Here is a 22792-nt window from a genome sequence, read left to right on the forward strand (position 1 = left end):
ACAAATATAGCCAATCAACTAAAAACACACAGTCAAAATACACATGTTTTACATGCAATAGATTTGGTGTATCGTATTTAGATATAAATATATAGATTGGTGTAATGTATTTAGTTTCTAATTCAATTCTTTGTTTACATCTTGCTGCCGGCCGGCAGCTAAATTCAGCGCTCGGCAGCAGAATGTAAAAAATGGGGAGCAATAGCCAGCCTGCTATTGGCTATTTCAAAGCAGGCTGGCTATTGTGCTCTCCCACTGAACAGAGGAGCGGACCTAAGAGAGAACTTTCTCTCTCAGGTCTGCACCTCTGCTCAGTGGTCAGGGTTTCAATAGCCAGTAGCAGTCTGGCTATTGCTCCCGGGTGCCTACAATCACCAGTCGGCTGTTTGAGAGTTACTGGGAGTTTTCTGTAGTAATTTGGTTACTGCTGTGAAAAAAAAGAAAAATGTACAGCAATGAAACATGTTTAAAAAAAAAAAAAGCACAACAATGTACATCGATGCAAGTACAACACATGTTAAACAAAACACTTATGGTTGGAATCCAGTGTTACAGTTGTGTGCAGTATGAATGGCTGTCATTACAGGTCCTTCCCCGCCACACTTTCTGTGGTATACGGTGGATGATCAGACACTTATATGAGCAGAGAACTATTCTACTACTATTTCACATTTAAAAATGTTTGATTTGTGAATGAATTCATAGCAGATATAGGATAGGTTTTAATATTTGCTCATAGTTCTCCTTAAGTTAAACAATTTAACTTCACTTATTATAGGTGTAATTCATAGATCTAGAAAGGGTACACTAATAAGTTATACATTTTGCATCCCTTTTGCAAAAAATAATATAAGTATTAGTCATGTGCTTTCGTTCCATGTACATGAATTCTGATGGCCACTGCCCTAAAACTTCACTAAACCATATGAAAGGACTTCTCCCTGTAGGTTTCTGTGTATATTCTGAACCAAATTCTCTGCACTCTACAGCAAAATGTGTCACAGATGATGTTACCTTATGCACACAATTATATATAATTACATAGTTAACAGGGCTGTACAAAAGACAGATATCCATCAAGTTCAACTATTCACAAAATTGCTTGCTTTTGTTCAGAGAAAAGCAAATGAAATAAGCATTCCCCTGCCCGGAATTGTGGCCAATTTTCCTCAAAGGGGGGAACATATCCCCTTAACTCTATAGAGACAGTCGGAACATTTTTCTGATTTACAATATTTCCATACTATCCTATAGTAATTATTTCTGTGAATACCATTTGTTGTTAGAAAAATATTCAGTCTATTTTTAACGCCTGTTTCTGGTTTTGCTGTTGCTTCCTTATTGGCTGGACTTCACAGCGCCTATTGTAAAGAACCCCTTTCTATAATGATGCTGAAATTATATTTTTTACATCTGCAACTAAAATCCTTTGAATAGTAAAAAATGTATTTAACAAATCTATATATTAGTCTTGGAAGTTTATATTCATCAATAGCTCAGGCTAAATTTACACACAAAAGGGGTAATCCGTCAGAACTGCCCTATCAGACAGCTCAGTCCAAAGTGTCGAATAGACCAAGCAGTCTCTATGGGATTGGTATGGTCTCCTTTTGCAAAATATATTGCCAGCTTTGATTACCACCAGTATATTTTATATATGGGGTACATCTGTATTTTAACATAAATTACATTTGTACAGATAATAGACAACTATAAACTAGTCACATGGATTTCTCCAGTCATTTTGCATCTAGAGAGCATAGTGAAAATATTAGGACAAGCATTTTAAAAAAATATTTACAGCATTAGATAGAAACAAAAAAAAAAATGAGGTTTCTGATATGATGAAACTCTAGAGAATAACTACTTTGTGTCTAATAACCAATACTATTATACTCAGGAGAGCAGCAATGGGCAGCCATATGGCTCCCCTTTATGCCAATGCATATATGGATGTTGTGAAAAAGCTGTATATATACAGTACACTGAGGGCTTCAGTAAAAATTATATATAGAGGGGGGGTTGATTCGCAAACAGTAAGTGCAGGAGTGTTAAAATCAGCGAACACCAAATTTAAAAATATATATATCTGCGGTGCTCGCTGATTTTAACACTCCTGCAGTTACTGTTTGTGAATCAACCCCCCTCTGTGGCACTCACAAAGTCCGATAGAAGTGACATTTAAGACAGATCAGCTGTTCCACTTAAATGAGGCAATGTAGATCGGCTCTCTTGCAAACTGGATGGGATTACGTTGGAATGTGAGTCACACATTCCAACGTAGTCACAAAGTTTGATAGAACACTGGGCCTAGCTGTGTGCGCCCATAGACACACACAGCGTGTGGGAAGCCACACCCCTGCTCCCTTCACCACTCTCCTTTCAGCAGATTGACTGACAGCAGAAGGCGCCTATTGTTCCACTGCCCTCAGTACCTTCCCCCACAACTAGGATGTGTGTGGTAGGACAAAGGAACATGGAAAGGTAATGGCCGTTTTTTTACCTTAATGCAGAGAATGCATTGAGGTAAAAAAATGCCTAGCCTTTAGTACTACTTTAAAATAACAGTTTACAGTGCATATTTTTCAGTTTGAAAAAAGCCTACTAACTTCAACACTGAATCACGTGATGCTTTCATTTGAATGATGTAAAAGACATTTTTAAAATAAACCTGACATTTATTGTACCTGTGCAGCTTAAAATGTTGCTTGCTGTTTCGCATAAGGGAAAAAAGTGAGCTGGAGTTGTGTTTTCAATGCTGAGTTGTGATCACAACATGAAATTGATGCATTCATATGCAATTGTGATCATGAATTTTCTACCAACTGAATATAAATTTGATGTTTTCTTTTGTGCGTTCGTCTACCAAGAGAACATCATTTGAGCTCTATTTGTTGCAGGTAAAGGAATGCTTGAAAAATAGGTAGGCTGTTATTGCAGATCAGGAGTTGTGGTTTTAATGGCTGCATGCTTGATGTGGGTTGCGGACTCCTGAAACTACTAAAGCTGCTACTGTACCAGATATGGGGTTTGGACAAAAAAAGGGGGTAACAATGGCGGCCAACTGTCTTTTTCATGAAGTAGCTTTTAGTGCTTGGCCTACATGCTCAATTCCCAAACTGAGTCTTCAAAGACTGGGCCATCCCAGAGTCAATACCACGGCTCTGGACCCAGAAAGTCCTCCTCAGCTAACACAGTACACCTATGTTTAAAAAATTGCCACAATTTGGAGCCCAGTGCCACAAATGTCCAATTCCAGACTAGCCTCGCAATTTTCCAAGTCCTGTGGGGTCCAAGTATGGCCTCCAAAACTATTGCTGAAGTTATGCCAAGCTGTACAGCTACATAGAGCCTAGCTTAAGAGCTTGTAGGAGAAGCTTGCTTGTTTGTCTAAGTGGAAAAAAGACGTCTATCTTTCTAGGACACTAACAAAATATGGAGGCATGTTGGGAGTGGGAGGGATTATACCAGGTTAGTTTGGTTGAAAAAAATCCTGTAGGAGGCAGTGTAAGCCAGCTGTCCCTAAATCAATGAACAAGGAGTGGCAATGAAAATTTCAAAAAAGTTTGAAGGGCAGCTGAATGCTGATAAGGTCACCTCTCTGGTAACTCTTCAATGTTCCTGCATGTTCCTTGACAGCACATGTACATGTGGTACACCGATTGGTCCCAAGTACCGCCGTTCTCTCTTTGACTGCTGCTTTAAAGGGAGTTACAGGGGCTACACTAGCGACATAAAGCGAATACATATCTGCATCAATTGGTGTTTTAATATCTGGCTGGAGTTCAGCTTTAAATGCAATTGCAGACTAGTTTTACTTCATACAGAATTATTAAAATGCACACACTTGCCTCAATGCCATCATGAAGAACAGGGCAGTTTAAGCCCATTCTCCAAAAAAGCATATTATATAGAGAGTTTGTAACTAGAGAATAGAGTTGCTGCCGTTTATAAGGAATTGCTTTCTATTGTATTATTTATATATACAGTTTTACCTAATATTTACATGGAGGCAGCAGGTATTATGTGGATCCTGTACTATCAGTGACATCTGGATAGTGCATATACTTTTGTCAGCAAAGCAACTACTTCTATAATATAATATAAAACCTCATATACTGCATTATTTTCAATTACTTTTAAATCTACTAATTCCTTAATGCTAGCACCCATGCCTACAATGTAAATATGTACATTTTTACAATATATACAATATTTATGACCTGAACTGAAGGTAAACTCTCCCTTAAATATAAATTCAAGTGAAACTAATCTCAGGAGTTAAATCTTAAAAATGCATTCAAGTACCCTAACTATTAACAATACTGGACCTTATTTGTGTATCACCCAGCTGTAGATCCTCAAACCATCTCTGAATTCATGCTGACTCTGTCCTTCTGGAGGGTGGCTACTGTTTTTCCCCGTGGTCCCTGTGTGTTTTCTAAAGTAGCCACTGCTCCAAGCTTGCTCCTGTGATGGGCTATAATCACAAATTTAGTTTATTAATTTGTATTGAGATTGTAGTCCATCACAGGAGTGAGCTTGGAGTGGTGGTTACTTTACAACACACACAGGGACCATGGGGAATAAAAGTAGCCACCCTCCAGAAGGAAGGACAGTGTCACCACCAATTCAGAGATGATTTGAGGATTTACAGCTGAGTGATACACAAATAGGATACATTTTTGTTAATAGTTAAGGTACTTGAATGCATTTTTAAGATTTAACTTCTGAGTTTAGTGTCACTTTAAAATAAAGAAATCATTAGTTACATCCATTACTTTTTATTACTGCAAACACATAACTGAGCAAACATGGTACCCACAAGGAGAAACACACAGGTCTGGTTCACAGGCCCTGCATCTAATTTACAACACAGCAGAAATACGGCCATTATTTATACTTTGCTACAATGTACACACTTAATGTGCCAAATAATAAGGGCCTTCCAGGGAAGAACACCAGCAGTGTGCTGAAAATACTACTGTGCTTCTTTATCCACGGTTTTGTTATCTGCTGTGTTTTTGTATTCACACTTGTTCCCCACTGAGGACCAGCTGTTCCCATTATCTTGAAGCAGGCCTTGCACTGTACCGTGCAGCAGCAGATTACAATGAAAACTGTATTATGCAGTTGTAAATTCCCATGATGTGGAAAATACTTTTGTTTTTACAGCTTAATCTTGTATTAAAAACTTGGCTCTACCTGTCAATTAAATCATTCAGATGCCAAGCTCAAGGAGGCAAGTCATTCTGCAGACGTTAAGCTTTCGTGCTGAATAATACACGAGTAGTATGAGTAAAGTAGTACTAAAGACTCGTCTGTTTTTGTTTTTACTTAATGCAGAATGCATTAAGGCAAAAAACACCCAATACTTTTCTAAAACCCCTGTTCCCCCCACACTTACCTGCAGCCGTTTGTATCCTCCGCCACGACTGGGAAGATACTCGGAGTTCTCCGAACATCCTGGTTGTGGGGGAGCATACTGAGGAGAGAGGAGCCATAGGCTCCATCTGCCGTCAGTCAAACTGTTACTGCAAAGGTTGAGGCTTGGCATGGCCGTGAGCATGCACGCACAGGAGAGCGCTGTGAACGTGTCACAGGAGGCCGAGCTCTCCTCCTGCACCGCCCCGCTCTGCTTCCTGTGACAGATCAGGATGGAGAGCGGTGTGGGGAAGGAGACAGCTGTCAGCCGTGTCACAGGTGGCAGAGCTCTCCTCCCTGCACTACCCGCCGAGCCTCCTGTAACAGCGTGACAGGATGGACAGTGAAGTACAAGCACTCAACGATCAGCTAATCGTTGAGCATTTGTAAATATTTGGGGACATTCACTTCCTGTTCATTCATGATTGTGGACATAGTAACTCAAACTATATACTTAATTTATGAATGGACAGGAAAAAGCTAATAGTTTTTAAAGGAAACCTATGGACAGGACAGCAGCTATAAGTAAACGTTGATCTCAAATAAACCACAATTTAAATTAAAGCCAAAAAAGTCCCCAATAATAATAAAAAAGGTAGCAAAGGAGTATATTGCCCAAAAAACTATCAAGTATTAAAGATCAGTTCCCTAACTGACCCTTATCTCTCTAGCATTCTTTCACTACAGCAGCTATGGATGCTCTGTGTGCCCCTTTTTATGGTAAAGGAACTGTCTTATCCCTTTATTTTCCATTCTAGGCCTGCTGGTCATAGTCCAAAGCCCATGCAGTGCATTATTGTTTTTCAGAAAATGTGTTGCGAGTAACATTACAGGTGACCCATTCAAGGGTCCAATTCCATTTTTTTCCCTGCTGCAGCAAGCAGTTTGATTTATTTTAGATTTTATTTTAGATTTATTTATTATACAGCCTTCTAAAATGATCTTTTTCAGAAAAAAAGTCACTTGTATTATACTGGGTTCCCATTGTTCAACTATCAAACCAGAAGTGGCATTTTCTATAGTCTATGTGATGTATATGTTGTGCTATTCACTGAGTATGCTGTGTATGTTCTGTGCTGTGTGAACGGTGAATATGCTTTGTATCCTTGGGCTGTGCATACCCTCTGCTGTGCTGTAAGCTCTGAGTCAGGTCCTGTACACGCAGCGTGTTCTGAGCTATACAGTATATGCTTTGTTTATGGTGTGTGCTGTGTGCCTTGTGTATGCTGTAAGCGCTTTGCACTCTGTGTTGTATATATCACGTTTGCTCTGTGACGTATATAATGCTACCCACTTATCACACTATAGTCAGTGGGCTACCCTAGGAGCACAGGAAATGACACCATCTTATCCATCAATAAAACTAAGCTCCCATTCACATCTATGCAATGTGAGAGCACGTGCGTTTCTGCACACATCCCCGCATCGCAACAAAATCGTGCGTAACACTTTTTGATGGAGTGTGGTGCCCCTATTTTTTATTGCCACCTAAAGCATCTAGCAATCCCATGTGCATTGCACTGCACCACAACGCATGATAACTTATTATGTAATTGAAAAATAAGGGTCATGCACTTTTTTGGTGAGATGTGGATGCGGTAGGCAGCCCATTGAAATGAATGGGCTGCCTACTGCAACGCATGGTAACTAAGAAGTGCACATATGTAAACCCAGGCTCAAGGATATTCTGATTATCTTACTATTTCAAACAAAGCCAATAAAGAGGAAAACACATAAGTTGTAGGTGACAATACGTTGGTAAGGCCCAATACAATATGGTTACGTCGTTAAAACACAATCTAAACTACTTGGAGGACAACACTGCTGTGCACAGTTGTTTTAGCTGATTTTGCATTAACAGCTACAAGCTAATTATATTATAACCAGTTATAACATGTAGGCTTACCTCACTGGAACCACTCAGATTGGGTGGAATTTGTGTCCCGGATCCAGACTGGCTACTATTAGTATCAAAAATCTAAACGGAAAAGAAACAAGCATAGAAATAGTTAAGAAACATGCAGCTTAACAAGGAGGCTTCAAAACGATATTATGAAAGGAGACACCCAAACAGTAGTGTGGTTTAACCCCTTCATGACTGAGCTTGTTTTTGGTTTCTGTTCGTAAATGACTGACACACTTTTGACATTTTTGCTGTGTGATTCTTCCACGTCAGTAATATACTTTCTTACAAAGTGCACCCACACATATTATATATTGTTTTTTAGAGGACAGATAGGGCTATATATTTATATCACATATGTGTGTCTAACGCCTCACTTAGGACAAATACAAATTAAAAAAAGAGGAAAAAACGTAAAAAAAAACTTTTTTTCCCAGTTTTGATTTGTAGTATTTTTTTTTAACAAAACCAGCACAGCTAAAAAAAAATGCAATACATACATTCATTTATTTGTCCCTTATTTTTAATTTTTTTACACTTTTCACTATTTTTTTTAATTTATTTACACTTTTCACTTTTTTTATACTGACAAATTGTATTTATTTAATTATATCAGGCAGTCATTGTGAATTAATCTCACTATTACTGCTTGATAAATTAATACATTTTTTTTTATTATCAGGCTGCTTCAAACTTCAGAACAGCCGATAATAAGTTAGTGACACTGATCCTGCAGCAGTTCAGGATTCAGCTGTCAGTGAATGTTTCAGAAAACTTAAACATTCTACTTTCAAGAATAGATACATTATGTGTCTAATACATAACATTTTGTATCTATTCTTGAAAGTCAAAAGATAAAAAAAAAAAAGCCAGTATAGCTTGAGAGAGATATCTCTCGATCTATACGAGCTGTCAGAATGCCGGCAAAAGCCGACATGTGTGTCTGCTTTGCTGTGACTCTCAGACACCCGATATTAAGGTATCGGGTGTCTGAAAAAGGTTAACCCTTTCAGTAATGGATCTCTAGATAGTTAGACATCTATTACTGAAAGGTAACCGCTGATTCTCAGCGGTTAGCAGCCTTCTAGTGCAGCAAATAACTCGTCACGTACAGTGTACATGACGAGTCATTTGGTCCCTTTGTGGCTGGACGTACAGTGTACGTCTCCCGTCACGAAGGGGTTAAAAACAAAGATCATAACATATTTTCTGCAGGTCGAATAAAGAAAGGTGCATTTACTTTACCTGAGTTACAGAAGGTCTTTTTTCTTTTCCCTTCCTCGCCAGAGTATCAATCCCTTTAATGGAGGAAAATAAACTCTTCTTAAACTGCACTTTTTGTGAAAGAGAAAATGTCCGTTTCCTCAGGGCAGACTCATCTCGTGAGCAGATCTAAATAGATAGATAAATAAGGATTTATTTCCTATGCTCCTAAGCTCCATCTAGTGGCCATAATTTAGTATTACACTGCATACATTTGACCTGAAAAGAAACTATATATAAGAATGTCTGTTTATCAATCTATTTGCACAGAACTAATGTTCATAAAAATTCATAGGGCGAATGGCTCTGCAAATTGGTTATAAATAGACCTCTTAGGGTTTGTGAAGCAGTAAAGCTAAAGAATGACAGGAAATTCAGACCAAAAAGCTATCTTTCAAAGTTACCGTTCACCTTATCACATTCTTATTTTTAAAAGGATCATTATTCGCTAGACATGTGTGATTCATTTTGTTCCAAATCAAAATTCGGACGAATTTTCCGAAATTCGGACATTCTGACACATCTGAATTTCCGAATCCCAATGCATCCGAAAATGTTTGAATTTCCATTTCTGTATGTGACTTTTCTGGCCAAGCAGATGTGCTTTTCGGTTTCATGAATTTTAATTACGGCAACATGAGAGCCATATGCAGTATATACATATAATACTAAAGCTGAGGCTCCTAGATCCGAATGGCATTCGGGAACCGAATTTCCAGATTGCATTCAGGAAACCCCGAATGCCATTCAGGTCTGGGAGCCTCAGCTTTAGTAATATATGTATATGGCTCCCAGACCCGAAAGGTATTCGGGAGCTTCCAAATGCAATTCGGAAATTCAGATCCCAAATGCCATTCGGGTCTAGGAGATTCGGCTTCAGTATTAATATCTGTAAATAGTTTTCTGTAGTATTCGCAACGAATATTCGTAAACTCATCCAAAGCTAACAAAAATTTGTATTTCTTCCGAATCTGAAGCCCATACAGAATCCTGAAATAACTAAACTGAAGTTTTCCACAGGTTACATGTCTATGATTCGCTATAAAAATTATTTTGCAACGTTACCATTTTGCGATACTGGCCAGGTTTTTCAAATGATTAAAGGAGAACGATGAGGTGAGTGAAAATCACTCATCCTCATAGTTCCAGCCGACCTGTGACAATGAAACTGTCACAGTCTACTTAATTGATCGGGAAGTGAAGCGAACACATAGCGTTGTTCGCTCACTTCTCGATCATCTCCCTGCAGCGAGCGGTGACTGTCAGCCACAGCTCCCTGCAGGGATTCCCCCCTCCCCGCTCCAATCCTCCAGCGCTGACTGGAGGAACGGACGGGGAGGGGGTGGGTACAGCTGGCTCTGCCTCTAGATAGGCAGAGCCAGCTGTCAGTCACGCAGCTGGGTGGATTTAAAAAGCATTGTCGTGATCCGTCCTGGCTGCGGCAGTCTCAGTATACTGCGAGCTGCAGCTCGCGATATAGTGAGCTTTGGGTCACAGGAGGACACTATATGTCCTCCCGTGACCCTTAAGAGAACTATGGGTAAAACACTTTTAGTTCTCTTTTAATGCAATATCAAGGTACTCAGTTGTAATGGCTTGACAGATATTGTAATGACCTTGATTTCTAAACACAACTTACCAATGCATGGAAAGAAGAGACAGAGAAGATACCAAGCCTCCCTAGTGCCAGCTTGGATGGCCTCCCTGCGGCTGCTAATAAGCTTTTCGGGTTTGGCAGCTCCCCTCCTTGCAGGCTTGCTAAATAGCAGCGCATACGAAAGAGATCCATGTTAAACTTTTCCAGGTTCTGTTCCCACTGCTGAATCTGCAAAAACAAATTAGGAATACTAAATATGAAAATTTAAATGCTAGGCAACAAGTGAAAACATTCAGTAAAAAGAAAATGAATGCTTTCCAGTAAACACATCAACTATGATAAAGTCAGAAAATGTGCTCACTATACCCTAATCTGGGCTCTGTGCAGTCTATAGTAGAATATGTTCATAGAGCTCTAGGCAGAATCAGTAGGGGGTCAGTTGCAGTGTACGTTCTAAAGTCAGTGCCAGTGGCGGAACTACCGCCGGTACAGCGGTGCCGTCGCACCAGGGCCCTGGGCCTGTGGGGGTCCAGCACAGTCCCAGCGCCGGATCGGTACCCAGCGGCCAGCGGGCCCCCCATCTCTGCGCCCAGAGTGTCGGATCATCCGTTCATCCAACACTCCCGGCGCAGAGATGGGGGGATGCTGCTGCTGCTGCTGCAGCATTCAATCCCATTTCCAATGCAATTATAAATCTGACTGGTAGCTGTGACAAACCTTCCAAGTAATGGCATTGTTACCCCAGCTTTATTGTATGTAAGGGACATAAAATAATCTCCATCATCACTAGAAGGTGTGTTCCAGGATCACCAGCTTACAGGCAAAAGGAAACAGAGTAAAATGTGACAGGGCTTTACATTCTGAATGTGAATAAAGGTTTGCATTTCGATTTTGACTGGAGTGTGAATGTCAAATTACATATTTTTTTTTTTTTATATACATTTTATAGTGCAAAACTGCCAGAACACAAATGATTTTACAAAAGAACCTAGCAAGAATAAATATTGCATTGAACAAAAGGAAAAGGTGCCCATAGCCTAATGATTTTTTACTGTAGCTTATAAACACGAGCCCTGTTGTATCCATAGATATCAAATGTTAGGCATCAACATGATAATCATAATGCTGTTCAGTTCACATTTACAACACAAATTATTTTATAACAAAGAAGAAAAAAGAGGCTGAAAAAGCTAAAATGAAAAAAAGAAAGCCTACGAAAATGAATAACCTAATACTTTAATGTACAAGTAAGTCCATTATGTCAGAATAACTTAAGTGTTTGACAAAATGTGACCATCGAATCATATGATTTGGTCTTAAAATGTATTCTATATTTAGGTGTGCTGTGGTCATCAGAAGAGAGGAACTACAAAGGAATATTTATAGATTTATTTTCCATGAGCCATGACTTGATACCCTTTACTGTTCAACATGACCTATATCAATTATTTAAGGAAACGGTCACACAACATTTAAGAAGAAAAAATATTATTACCTGCAAAAACTTTATAGCACAGTGCAAATTAATACTGGAGGACTGTGTGCACCAATTAAGCAAAACCCATGGCACTAATGAGATTGTTGTCTGATTATACATATGTTTCCATACAATTGCTGTACACACAAGATTTACAGACACATCATTCAACGTCAACTCAGATTTCTGGAAAAGCTGACTGTTGCATGGGAATATTTATACTCACACATAACGCAATTTTGTAACCCCTTCATGACGGGAGACGTACACTGTACGTCCCGCCACAAAGGGACCAAATGACTTGTCACGTACACTGTACGTGACGAGTTATTTGCTGCATTAGAGGGCTGGTAACCAGCGGTTACCATTCATTAATGGATGCCTCAGTATAGAGGCATTCATTAATGAAAGGGTTAACCTTTTTCAGACACCTGATACCTTAATATCGGGTGTCTGAGAGTCAAAGCAGAGCGGGCAAACCGACAAAAGCTGGCATTCTGACAGCTCGTATAGATCTAGAGATATCTCCCTCGGATCGTATACTGGCTTTTTTTTTTTTCACTTTCAGGAATAGATACATAATGTATCTATTCCTGAAAGAAGAATGTTTCAGTTTTCTGATGGTTGTTGGAACGTTCAGAAAACCTTTAGTGACATCTGAATCCTGAACTGCTGCAGGATCAGTGTCACTAACTTATTATTGGCTGTTCTGAAGTTTGAAACAGCCTAATAATAACCAAAAATGTATTAATTTATCAAGCAGTAATAGTGAGATTAATTCACAATGACTGCTTGATATAATTAAATAAATAAAATAAACATTTTAAAAGTTTTAAAAAAAATAGTGAAAAGTGTAAAAAAATATAAAAATAGTGAAAAGTGTAAAGAAAAAAAAAGTGTAAAAAAATAAAAAATAATGGACAAATAAATGAATGTATGTATTGCATTTTTTTTAGCTGTGCTGGTTTTGTAAAAAATACTACAAATCAAAACTGGGAAAAAGGGTTTTTTTATTTTTTTTCCTCTTTTTTTATATTTTATTTGTCCTAAGTGAGGCGTTAGACACACATATGTGATATAAATATGTAGCCCTATCTGTCCTCTAAAAAACAATATATAATATGTGTGGGTGCACTTTGTAAGAAAGTATATTACTGACGTGGAAGAATCACACAGCAAAAATGTCAAAAGTGTGTCAGTCATTTAAGAACAGAAACTAAAAACAAGCTCAGTCACGAAGGGGTTAATAAATACGTATTTGTCATGTTTTACTGTATCACCTTTACACACAAGTTTAAAGGAAGTAAAAAAACATGTAGTGTAGGAGAAAAGACAGCTCCTGTCATTGTCATTGTTTTCTACAGCAGCGTTTCTCAAACTTTTTCGCTCAAGGCACCCTTTAATAGTATGCAAAATCTCAAGGAACTCCAGTCTAAAATGTAAAATAAATGTAAAATCCATACCAGATCCTTATCCAAAATAGGGGTCTGATATGGATTTTAAGGGAGGAGCTAATGCAAGAGCCCCCCTTCAAATCAGGAACCCGTTTTACATCACAGAACCCCCTTCTACATCAGAATCCCTCCCCCTCACCTCCTTTACATTAGAAACCCGCTTCACATTGGGAACCCTCTCCTTTCACATCAAAGTTCCCCCTCTCACATAGGAGCCCCTCTTCACATCAGAGTTCTCAGTCCCCCCATCACATCCGAGCCCCCCTCACACCAGGAATCGCAGATGCTGCTGCATGGCAGAGGGCAGGAGGCGAAGCAAGTCTGGTAAACTTCCATCCTTTTGTGAATGGATGCCACCCTCCCTGGATTAGCGTAATTCGTTTCCCAGGTGCTGTTGGCCGGGCCGTCTGCACCATGGTGAGGTATGATGTTATATGAAAATGTTGAGGCACCCCTAAGGAAGCCTGAATGCACCCCAAGTTGCCGTGGCACCCTGGTTGAAAAGGGTTGTTCTACAGTAATTGCAGTATTGCTGTATTTTAGAAATGTTATGTTTAAAGTGGACCTGAACTCAAAATGTGAGCAACTACAAAGTTAAGACATTTAAAAATGTTACCTGTGCGTAAGCAGCACCCTGAAAATGTACCTTTTGTCTGGAATTCCTCATATAAAACAGTGCTGCTCTGTCTAGTATGTGAAGGTGCCTAGGCAGTACTGTGCCTACAGTCTCATAGTTTTATATCTGTCGTGTAACATCTAGGGCACTGCTGCCTCTGACAGCTATTCTCAGGAAAGCTAGAGTGAGATCTGGTGATATCACTACTGTGCTTTTCACTGTCCTCCTAGCTGCAGTCTCTGATATTAGGAAGCAAAACCCTGCCTCTACCAAGATGGCTGCCTCCAACCAAAGACACAGTGAGAACATTGCATGGCAAGTCAGTAATGAGGAAAAGATCAAACGCAGAGAGACCACAGGCAGGGAGACCACTGATGTTTGGTCTTCTCCCTCTGGCTGCCTTTTTGGGCTCAGCTTTCAGAGATCATTTCCTCTTTAACCAGTTGGGGACATTTTAAAATGGTGCTGCATAGCTGTTCTACTCCTCCATTTGCAGAGAATGCGGCATTGTGGAACAATTATAGCCATTCTTGGAATGGAGAAGTAAGCAGGGGCAGATTAGCGGCGCAATCACACTGATTGTCAGGAGGATATTGGGCACTAAAAGGGCCCCCCTCGTGGAACATCTGGCTCATGCCCCTTTCGTCCAGGTAACCCTAACCCTAACCCCTTTGTTGCAGCATTTATTTATGTGGTTTGTAACCTCCTAGGAGGGGGACAGTTTAAAAAAAATCTAATGGTAAATTTGCAGCAGTATGCTTGGGCTTGTCTAGCCAATCATCAGTTATGTATGGACTGTTGTTTTAAGCAAGGTTTTTATGTCTATTTAAAAGTAAATTTAAGAGTGTGATAAAACAAAATGTCACCGCCAATTTAATGCCAAAAATACATGGTGTTTGGTGTTTTTATTTAGTATTTTGCTCTAAAGCCAATTATAAATGGATGAGTGCCTTTGCCATTCGCTTCACTTGTTGCATTTGGTTTGGTGACACATTGGGGGCTTCAGCTGCCATTGTGATATGCTGGGCTTCTGGTGTGTCCCTGTGGCTTTATGGCGGAATGGGCTATCTCCAGGCATACCTGCACTCAATTTATCCTTTGCTATATATACTCCAAGATAGAGGCTCTCATGCATTAGAGCTAGGACCACACTACACAGAAGAGCCTTGACGAGGCAGTGTGCCTACCACATATATTGCAAAAGGTGCGCAATTAAAACCTATTGTTTTAACAGTGTGTACTTTTTTTTGCAGGCTAGCTGGTAAGTGGGGAATATTTTGTGTTTGCGCTAAAGGGTGCCGCTTGAGGTTGTAAGTCGCTGGTGTATACCCGCAGAGCACCAGAAAGTAGTCATTCTTGGGTGTATCTGGTGGCATGACGGAGGTGTAGGATGTGGGACGGAGCTGGTGGATGTGGGATATGCACCACCACAGGTAACTAATGTGATCGATGCTGTATCTAAAAATCACAACCAAAAAGTGCTGAATATACAATGCATGGATACAGAAGGCTGCATTGAACACTATATAGTTTGTGTAGGAATAAACAGTGACATAACCAGATGCCAAAGTATACAGAGGAAGACTAAGGGGTTCATTTATAAACGATCTGCCCGGTGATGCCGTTCACGCAGCATGAATACAGGAAATGCATACTGTATACTCCTCAGCATCATCCAGGGGTGCTAATGCCGGGCAAACAGCTTTGCAGAACTTGTATAATTGAACTCCTTAGTGATTTTACTTCTCCAGGAAGAAATGTCAAAAAGGTAAATAATCATGCAGTAAATCACGATATCTTTGCCAACGTTCTGCAGAAAACCATCCTTTTGTGCACTAGATCTGAGAGCGCTATTTATACCGAAAGTGGATATCTACATTCCACTGCATAATCACAAAATGTTGTGACAGCATGCATGCATAAAGTATCATATAGACGGTAATAAGCCCTAGGAGTCTCTGAAATGAAGACTTGCCTTATTAAATATTAAAGCTTTAATCCTTAAGACCAGATCTAAAAAGCTTAAGTTAATAAGAAATAATTTGCAAGGCTGGTGACAATTATCCTGAGCCATTAACACAGACTAGAAGTAGTAGTCTGGAAACAATCGATCGCGCTCAATCAATGCCAGATGTTCTTTTGAAGAGTTTCCTGATCAGCGCCCACAATCCTTTAATCTGTAGTAAATAGCACGTGTTTCACCTTGTTTTAACTTTAAAACTAATGAAGTTGCCCTGCTAATTCCCGCATTTGTGTCTAATCACTGCGAAATAACTGATAATAGTTCAAGGGTGGTAATTATTAAATGTGCAAGCCAGCCCCGGGAAGAATGCACCAACCAAGAAAACACAAAGAGCCCTGGATAACCTTTGCTGAGCACTGAGCTTGCAGACACAAACTGCTCAGTTATTGGAATAATGCTGGTTAATACCAGCAGACAGACAGCGGGATAAGTAGCTCAATATCTTGTGAGACCGTGTTCATGTTTCAGGTCAATATGTCAGTAGATTTCAGTACACACTTGAATGAAAACTAGAAATGACCAGGTGTTGTACTTGAAGATACACGTCTCTTAGGAGAGTGCCTCAAAGGGAATTTTAACATCAACAACTTGATTTATATTAAAAATCCATCTAAAGCCTATCCGTTGAGTAATAGACAAATTGAATGCAAAGTGTTGCCATCTTAAACCCTCATTCACACTAGAAAAGGCCGGCCAGTACAGCTCCGTGCTGCGTGCACTGTCGTATCGGGCAGCTCCCGGGAAAAACAGGGGCTGCGTGTGATTAGTGTGCAGCCCCCGTCCTTCTCTATGGGAGTACGTGGCCGCACGCTGCCCTACGCTCACCCCAAGTGCAGCTCCGTACGGGTGTGTGTTTCCTGGCTCGGACACAGACAGGAACCATCCTGTCAACGTACGAGTTACGGACACCCGCACAGACCTGCACTTGGGGTGAGCGTAGGGCCTAGTGTGAATGAGGGCTAAATGTCCTACTAGAAATTAAGTTTCTCTTTTTCAATAGTACTTTCAACTGGGAAGATTTATTTCCCCTGCACCTTGCTAGACTGGGCTGGGGGTGACTGAGCAAGTATTTAAAGCCTAATTCCTTTAGGCCTAAAAATTAATAAATGCACCAATATTGATTAAAAAAAATGCATTTATTATTTTTTAAATGGAGCCTACAAAGCATTGCGACCAAATCAGTGGAACGCATGTGCTATGCCCAACCACTTTTAGGTAAGGGGCTGGAGTAATTTATCAATGGACTACAAGTGGGGTGACATAACACCGCTTGAAGACCATTGAGAACTATGAGTCCCTCTGCCACAGTGGGGGTTTTTTATCATTCACAGAACCTGTGGGCGGAGCCACGCACAGCCGCAGCAAATTGTCTAACAAGTTCTAAAAGAAGAAAATAGCCTTTATCATCACCTTGTCCCCTTAGGCCCCTTTCATGCACCACTTGTGTGAAAGGAGCCTAAGGCAGCCAACACATCTAAGCACTGTTAACCTTCAATATATTAAATTTTGTGCTTGGATTTACATACATTTTAAGAAATACAGCCCATTGTATTTTGAGGACATTCTGAGGGGAATTGATGAAAACTGAAGCAGACAGAATCTGGAGAAGTTGTCCAAGGCAATCAATCAGCTTCTATCTTTCATTTTCGTAGCTTGACGCTGATTAGTTTCTATGGGCTACAGCTCCAGATTCTCTCTTCTCCAGTTCTCATAAATTCCCCCCCATTGTGGTTATATAATAGTTTTAATCTACGCTAACATGATTGCAGTGCAGTGTTATGATCTGGGGATGGGTCAGTTGGTCAGGTCTAGGTTCAGCAATGTTATGTCCCCAAAAAAATGATGTCAGCTGCCAACCTGAATATACTGAATGACCAGGTGTTTCCATCAATGGATTTTTTCTTCCCTGATGGCGCATTGGGCATATTCCAAGATGACAATGCCAGGATTAATTGGGCTCAAATTGTGAAAGAGTGGTTCAGGGAGCATGAGACCTTAACCCCATTGAGAATCTTTGGGATGTGCTGGAGAAGACTTTACAGAGTGATCTGACTCTCCCATCAGCACTACAAGATCTTGGTGAAAAATGAATGCAACTGGTGAAAAATGAATGCAGTGTATATTGCAGCTTACCAGTCTCTAGGATGTGTGGCCAGCTTAAGTAGCACACTTCCTGCCTTGGAGTGACAACGCTCACTCACTATACTCACATTTATAAACAGGGGCCGCAGTATTGTAAATAAACTGTTTAAATTAAGAACTCTGAAGATGACACAAGACCACAACATTAAGGTCTCGTTCCCACCTAGGCGTATTGCATAAGCGCGTCTGTCGCGCGACCGTCGCGTGTTTTTTTACAGCGATTCGTGGTAAAAAAGTTGCGCGCCAAACGCGCGTTTCCAAAGGCTACTTGGCTGTATCCCAATGGAAACGCGCAACAAAGCGGCCCAAAGTAGTACATGTACCTTTTCAGGCGTGGGCCGTTTTGTAGCGCGTTAGGGACGGGCGGAAATACGCCAAGGTGGGAGCGAGACCATTGAATACAATGGGATTTATATTTTTGAGCGTTTTGTAGAGCGTTCGTCGAGCGTAGAACGCGCTACAAAACGTTCAGGTGTGAACGAGGGCTTAGGACGATGAGAGGCGGTTTAATCTCAGACTGTGTAAGGGTTTTCCTTTTTTACTGTCAGAGCAGTAAACATGTAGAATGCACTCCCACAGATAGTGGTGGAAAGCAGCTGAAAGCATTGAAATTCAAGAAACAATTGGACAAGTTTTTCTATTCACAGAATATACAGAGATATGGGAACTATTAGTGACATCTATACACACACACATACAGTATAGGTTGAACTGGATGGACCTGTGTCTTTATACAACCTTTCCAACTATGTCATGTGTCTATGGAGGAACAGCATCGTCAACCAAGGAGAGGATTACAGAACATTCCCTCCTCTTCTCCCTAAAATAGGTGGGATGTGTTCTGTAGTTCACAAAAATACCTTGGAGCAGCTGTAACAAACATCACCCAGCAGAGTCAAAGGAAGATATTATAAGATTTTCTGGCTGCAACAGATATAAAAATGCTTTCAATGGTATATTTAACACACCAAAAGGAAGAAACGTGCACATGCACTTCAAAGTTGAGCTCCACTGTGAAAAGAAAAACTTCTATGTCATTTAAATACATTATATGGTTTTTAATACTTAGTGCAGACCCATGCCTGTTTCTGTAGGACTATATGCCTGCTACAGTTACATGGTCAGTCCTGCTGCTGAAACAAAACACCCTCATCTTCTCAATGATAAAAATCCTTTGCCTCTGAGAACGCCATACGCAGACCGCCTTGTGTTTAATCCTATTACTTTCCAGTAACACACTGTCTGCTATCTACAGCTTAACTCCAATTCCTATACCATTACCAGTGGTTAATCATAGCCCGATAGTCCTTTGAGGGGACCTTGTTCTTCTCTCCAACTTCTTCTAATTCAGCAGACACTCTAAAGCCTGTATTGTACGATATGTTCTCCTAGAACTGAGAATGTACAACATATGCAAATGTTCAGCAACATTCAAGGTTAATGTTTCTCCTGTGTGAGGTCCAAGGTTTGATTGTCTGTTTGTTCTTTGTCAAATGTCCTCATAATAAAAAGAATAAATCTGAAATGAAAGCAGCGAGCCATTGACAGGAGACAGTTGCCGTGGCTACAAGGCCACAACATATGAATTTTTGTCAGTTTTAGATAAATCATAGCTGGCTGAAGACTGAAATGAACATTTTTCTTTTTCTTTTGATAATATGACATTTCAAAATGGCTTGTGTGGTAATTATACAGTATATGTTATACTTTTTTTTTTTTATATTAACAAAAGCAGAATTTGGCCCCTGTCAGATGGGCGGTCAGATCAGAAACGCCAGTCAGTTTTTTTTTAGGCAGATCTGACTGGAAGCCCAATGTTACTCTATGGGAGGGGTGGGCAACTCCGGCCCTCTGGCCGTGCTTTCACTATAAATCACAACATGCCTCTGCCTCTGGGAGTATTACCTGTAACTATCAGTCTTGCAATGCCTCATGAGTAAGTATTTGTAGTTCCAGAACAGCTGGAGGGCCAGAGTTGACCACCCCTGCTCTATGGGCAATCATATGTAAATGGACCAACGTCCCTTTACAACCAATTACCCCCCACTCTAGGGCCAAAAAAAACAGAACAAGCAGACCTGAGCGTGACAGATCAGAGATATCGGGACATGATTGGGCACATTTTTGCTTACATTCGACTACCCATAGTCCATGGGTCAGAAAAGCTCAGTATTTTCCCTCCATCGTAATATATAAAAACAACTGATTGTACACGGATGTCACAAGAGTACCATCTGTTCCGTTCTGCTCAGCCGGGAATCCGTGCAGGCTGATTGGAACGGAGGGCACACGTGTTAAAGGGGCTTAGATCTTTTATTAAAAAACCCCCGTTAAGTTCGGATAACGTGAATCATTAAAGGCCAATTCAGACTGTTTTGGTGCGGGAAAAAACACATTTCATCGCAACGTACATTCCCGCAGGAAACTAAAGCTGGTCATACACCAGTAGAATTTTGCTTGAGTCTTTGGGAAAAATCATGCACATTGTAACATGCGTGTGGCAGGCACAAAACAAACTGGTTTATTACGTCTGGGATTCCATTCAAGCAGCAGGTTTGGGAGAAATTTTAAGGTGTTTCGCACAAAATCAGTTGCCTCGGTGATGGACAGATCGAAGGCTCTGATGAATGATTTTAAATTAATGTTTGAACAAAATTCTAGCCAGATTATGGGGGGTGCATTGCCATTTTTTTTTAAATGACACCAGACTGCGCCTCACTAGTGCATCACAGTGCACAGATATTTTAACGTACCACGATACATAAACGTTAAAAAAGAACTCTGGGGGAACAAAATTCTTAACCCTTGCAGTGGGGCTACCCCTGCACTGCAAGGGTTAAGTGCTCATTTATGTCTAGGTTAAAAAAAAATTATACTTACCCGAAGTTCGGATCTGGGCAACTGTGACACCGCTCCCCCAAGCCTGTCTCCTCATCCACTACAGCAATGGTATGTCTCTCAGCATTCTCACATCCATAGAATGTGATGACTCTAGGACCGCTGCAGCAGAGACAGGCTGCAGGGACCAAACTAAGAGTCGGCTGGCTCCAAGAGTCAGGTGAGAATACCTTTTTTTTTCTTTTTAACCTAGCCACAAATGAGCACTTAACCCTTGCAGTGTGGGAGTAGCCCCACTGCAAGGGTTAAGAATTGTTTTCCCCGGAGTTCTTTTTAATCATCTGCATTGTGGTGTGCTGTGTTAAAAATGCTTCAGGTCTATTAAAACCTACATAGTGATGCATTGGCATCACATTCAAAACGATTGGGCTGTCCTACCACAACACACGTCAATATGTGTAGTAATGCACCACAACGTTTGGTTTCAATGCAATCTAAAGGATATACGGTACATGAAAAAAAAACAATGTTTTTTTTTTGTTTTGTTATACATTTTGGATAAAGTAAGGGAGGATAATAACTCCTGGCAGTTTTTTTTTTGCTTTTTTTTATCATCTGTGTCCCATTGTGGAGATTTCCCTTCACTTCCTGAGCTGTAGCCACAACAGGAAGTGAGAGAAAGTGTAATGAAAAACCTTGGTTGTTCTCATAACTATTGTCCCCATTGGAAGATTTCCCATCTATTCCTATTCTGCTGACATCTCAAAATTGTGTATTTTCTATTTACTTTCAGTGATAATGGTCAGCAGGAAAAATAAAAAGAGTGAATCTCCCTACCATGGACACAGACAGCAATAAAAACCTTTCAGCTATTCTAATCCACTCTATCTAAATCTAAAAAAAGATTTTGGCTTTAGTTCTGAATACTATTTAAAGTAACAAAGTTGAATGACTTTCTTTCCCTCCAGATTATCTCCACCAGCCCTCCAAGTTCAAGATGAAAACCCCATGTACAGATGAAGGGAGTACGGAGACATATTAGACTAATAATACGGTAATTGTAATGAAACACTGAGCTGTTGTTCCTTGAAAAGACTAAAATGTGACGCCGGGTCTCATGACCAAGCAGAGAAAAGTCTAACGCAGCAGATTATCTGGGATAAGTAGCTGCTGAGAACATGTTTAGTATTTTGACTTCAAAAGCAGCAGATCATAAAAGGAGTGAGCCAGCAGTGTCTATTGTGGAGGGTGTGTTGGGGAATGAACATTTTGGTCCTTTTGTAGTCTTCCTGGGAAAATGTACAACATTATTATTATGATTATAATTATTTCAATTTATGTCAAGTAAGCCGAATAAAGTGAGTCCTCCAAAGTACCAGCTGTATCATACAGGGATTTGTATTCAGGGATTACTTTATTGGCCTAACAAATAAAAACAAGCAATGCCGGTATTCTCCTGAGTGTTTTTGATGGGCAAACAAAGATGGAACGCTATTACATAAGAATTATATTACTAATATGATCCTAGATTGGAACTTTTCAAGGCTTTTAAAGGCAATTGTTTTCGATTAAGGTGTTCCTAAATGGAGATCCTTTTTGCACTCTGTTTACACGCTAGATCCCATCTACATTTGCTTAAATAAAAACTCTGCGGAAGAACATTCTTAAAGTAGAATTAAACCTTTTTTTTTTGCATATATCTACTGCTACTGCTAAAAAATAAAAAACAGTCACCAAACAGGTTATTACTTACCTTACCTGTGTCTCCACCGCTCGCTCCTGTCCGAAGATCTGAAGATTCTCAAGCAGCCGTGAAGGATCATGGGGCTGGCACATGCGCAGTAGAGATCTTCAGCCGGGAGAAGAGGAAAGACACGGTGTAAGTCAATGCAAGCAGCTCGGCAGCGTGCACGCAGACACCGTGGGACACAGCAGTCAGCGCTGGATCAGAGACCGCCACCAGCACTGGAGGGACTCATGAAAACTACTGGAAAGAAGAAGATGATCGGATCAAAAGGCATCATTTAAGGTAAGTAAGCGCTCAAAGCAGAATTG

General features: G+C 40.3%; 1 protein-coding gene across 1 annotated transcript in view; it reads right to left on the reverse strand.

The window, feature by feature from the left end:
• Window positions 1-22792, reverse strand: part of TIAM2 (T-cell lymphoma invasion and metastasis 2) — a 166306-nt gene that overhangs the window by 98479 nt on the left and 45035 nt on the right. Inside the window, exons 8-10 of the mRNA XM_018561444.1 lie at window positions 10230-10415; window positions 8573-8719; window positions 7331-7402 (exon numbers count right to left, since the gene is read on the reverse strand). Coding sequence (XP_018416946.1) covers window positions 7331-7402; window positions 8573-8719; window positions 10230-10415 — 405 coding nt within the window. The remainder of the gene's footprint in view (window positions 1-7330; window positions 7403-8572; window positions 8720-10229; window positions 10416-22792) is intronic.

Source organism: Nanorana parkeri, unplaced genomic scaffold (assembly GCF_000935625.1).
Source record: "Nanorana parkeri isolate BGI_ZX_2015 unplaced genomic scaffold, ASM93562v1 scaffold524, whole genome shotgun sequence".
NCBI lineage: Eukaryota > Metazoa > Chordata > Amphibia > Anura > Dicroglossidae > Nanorana > Nanorana parkeri.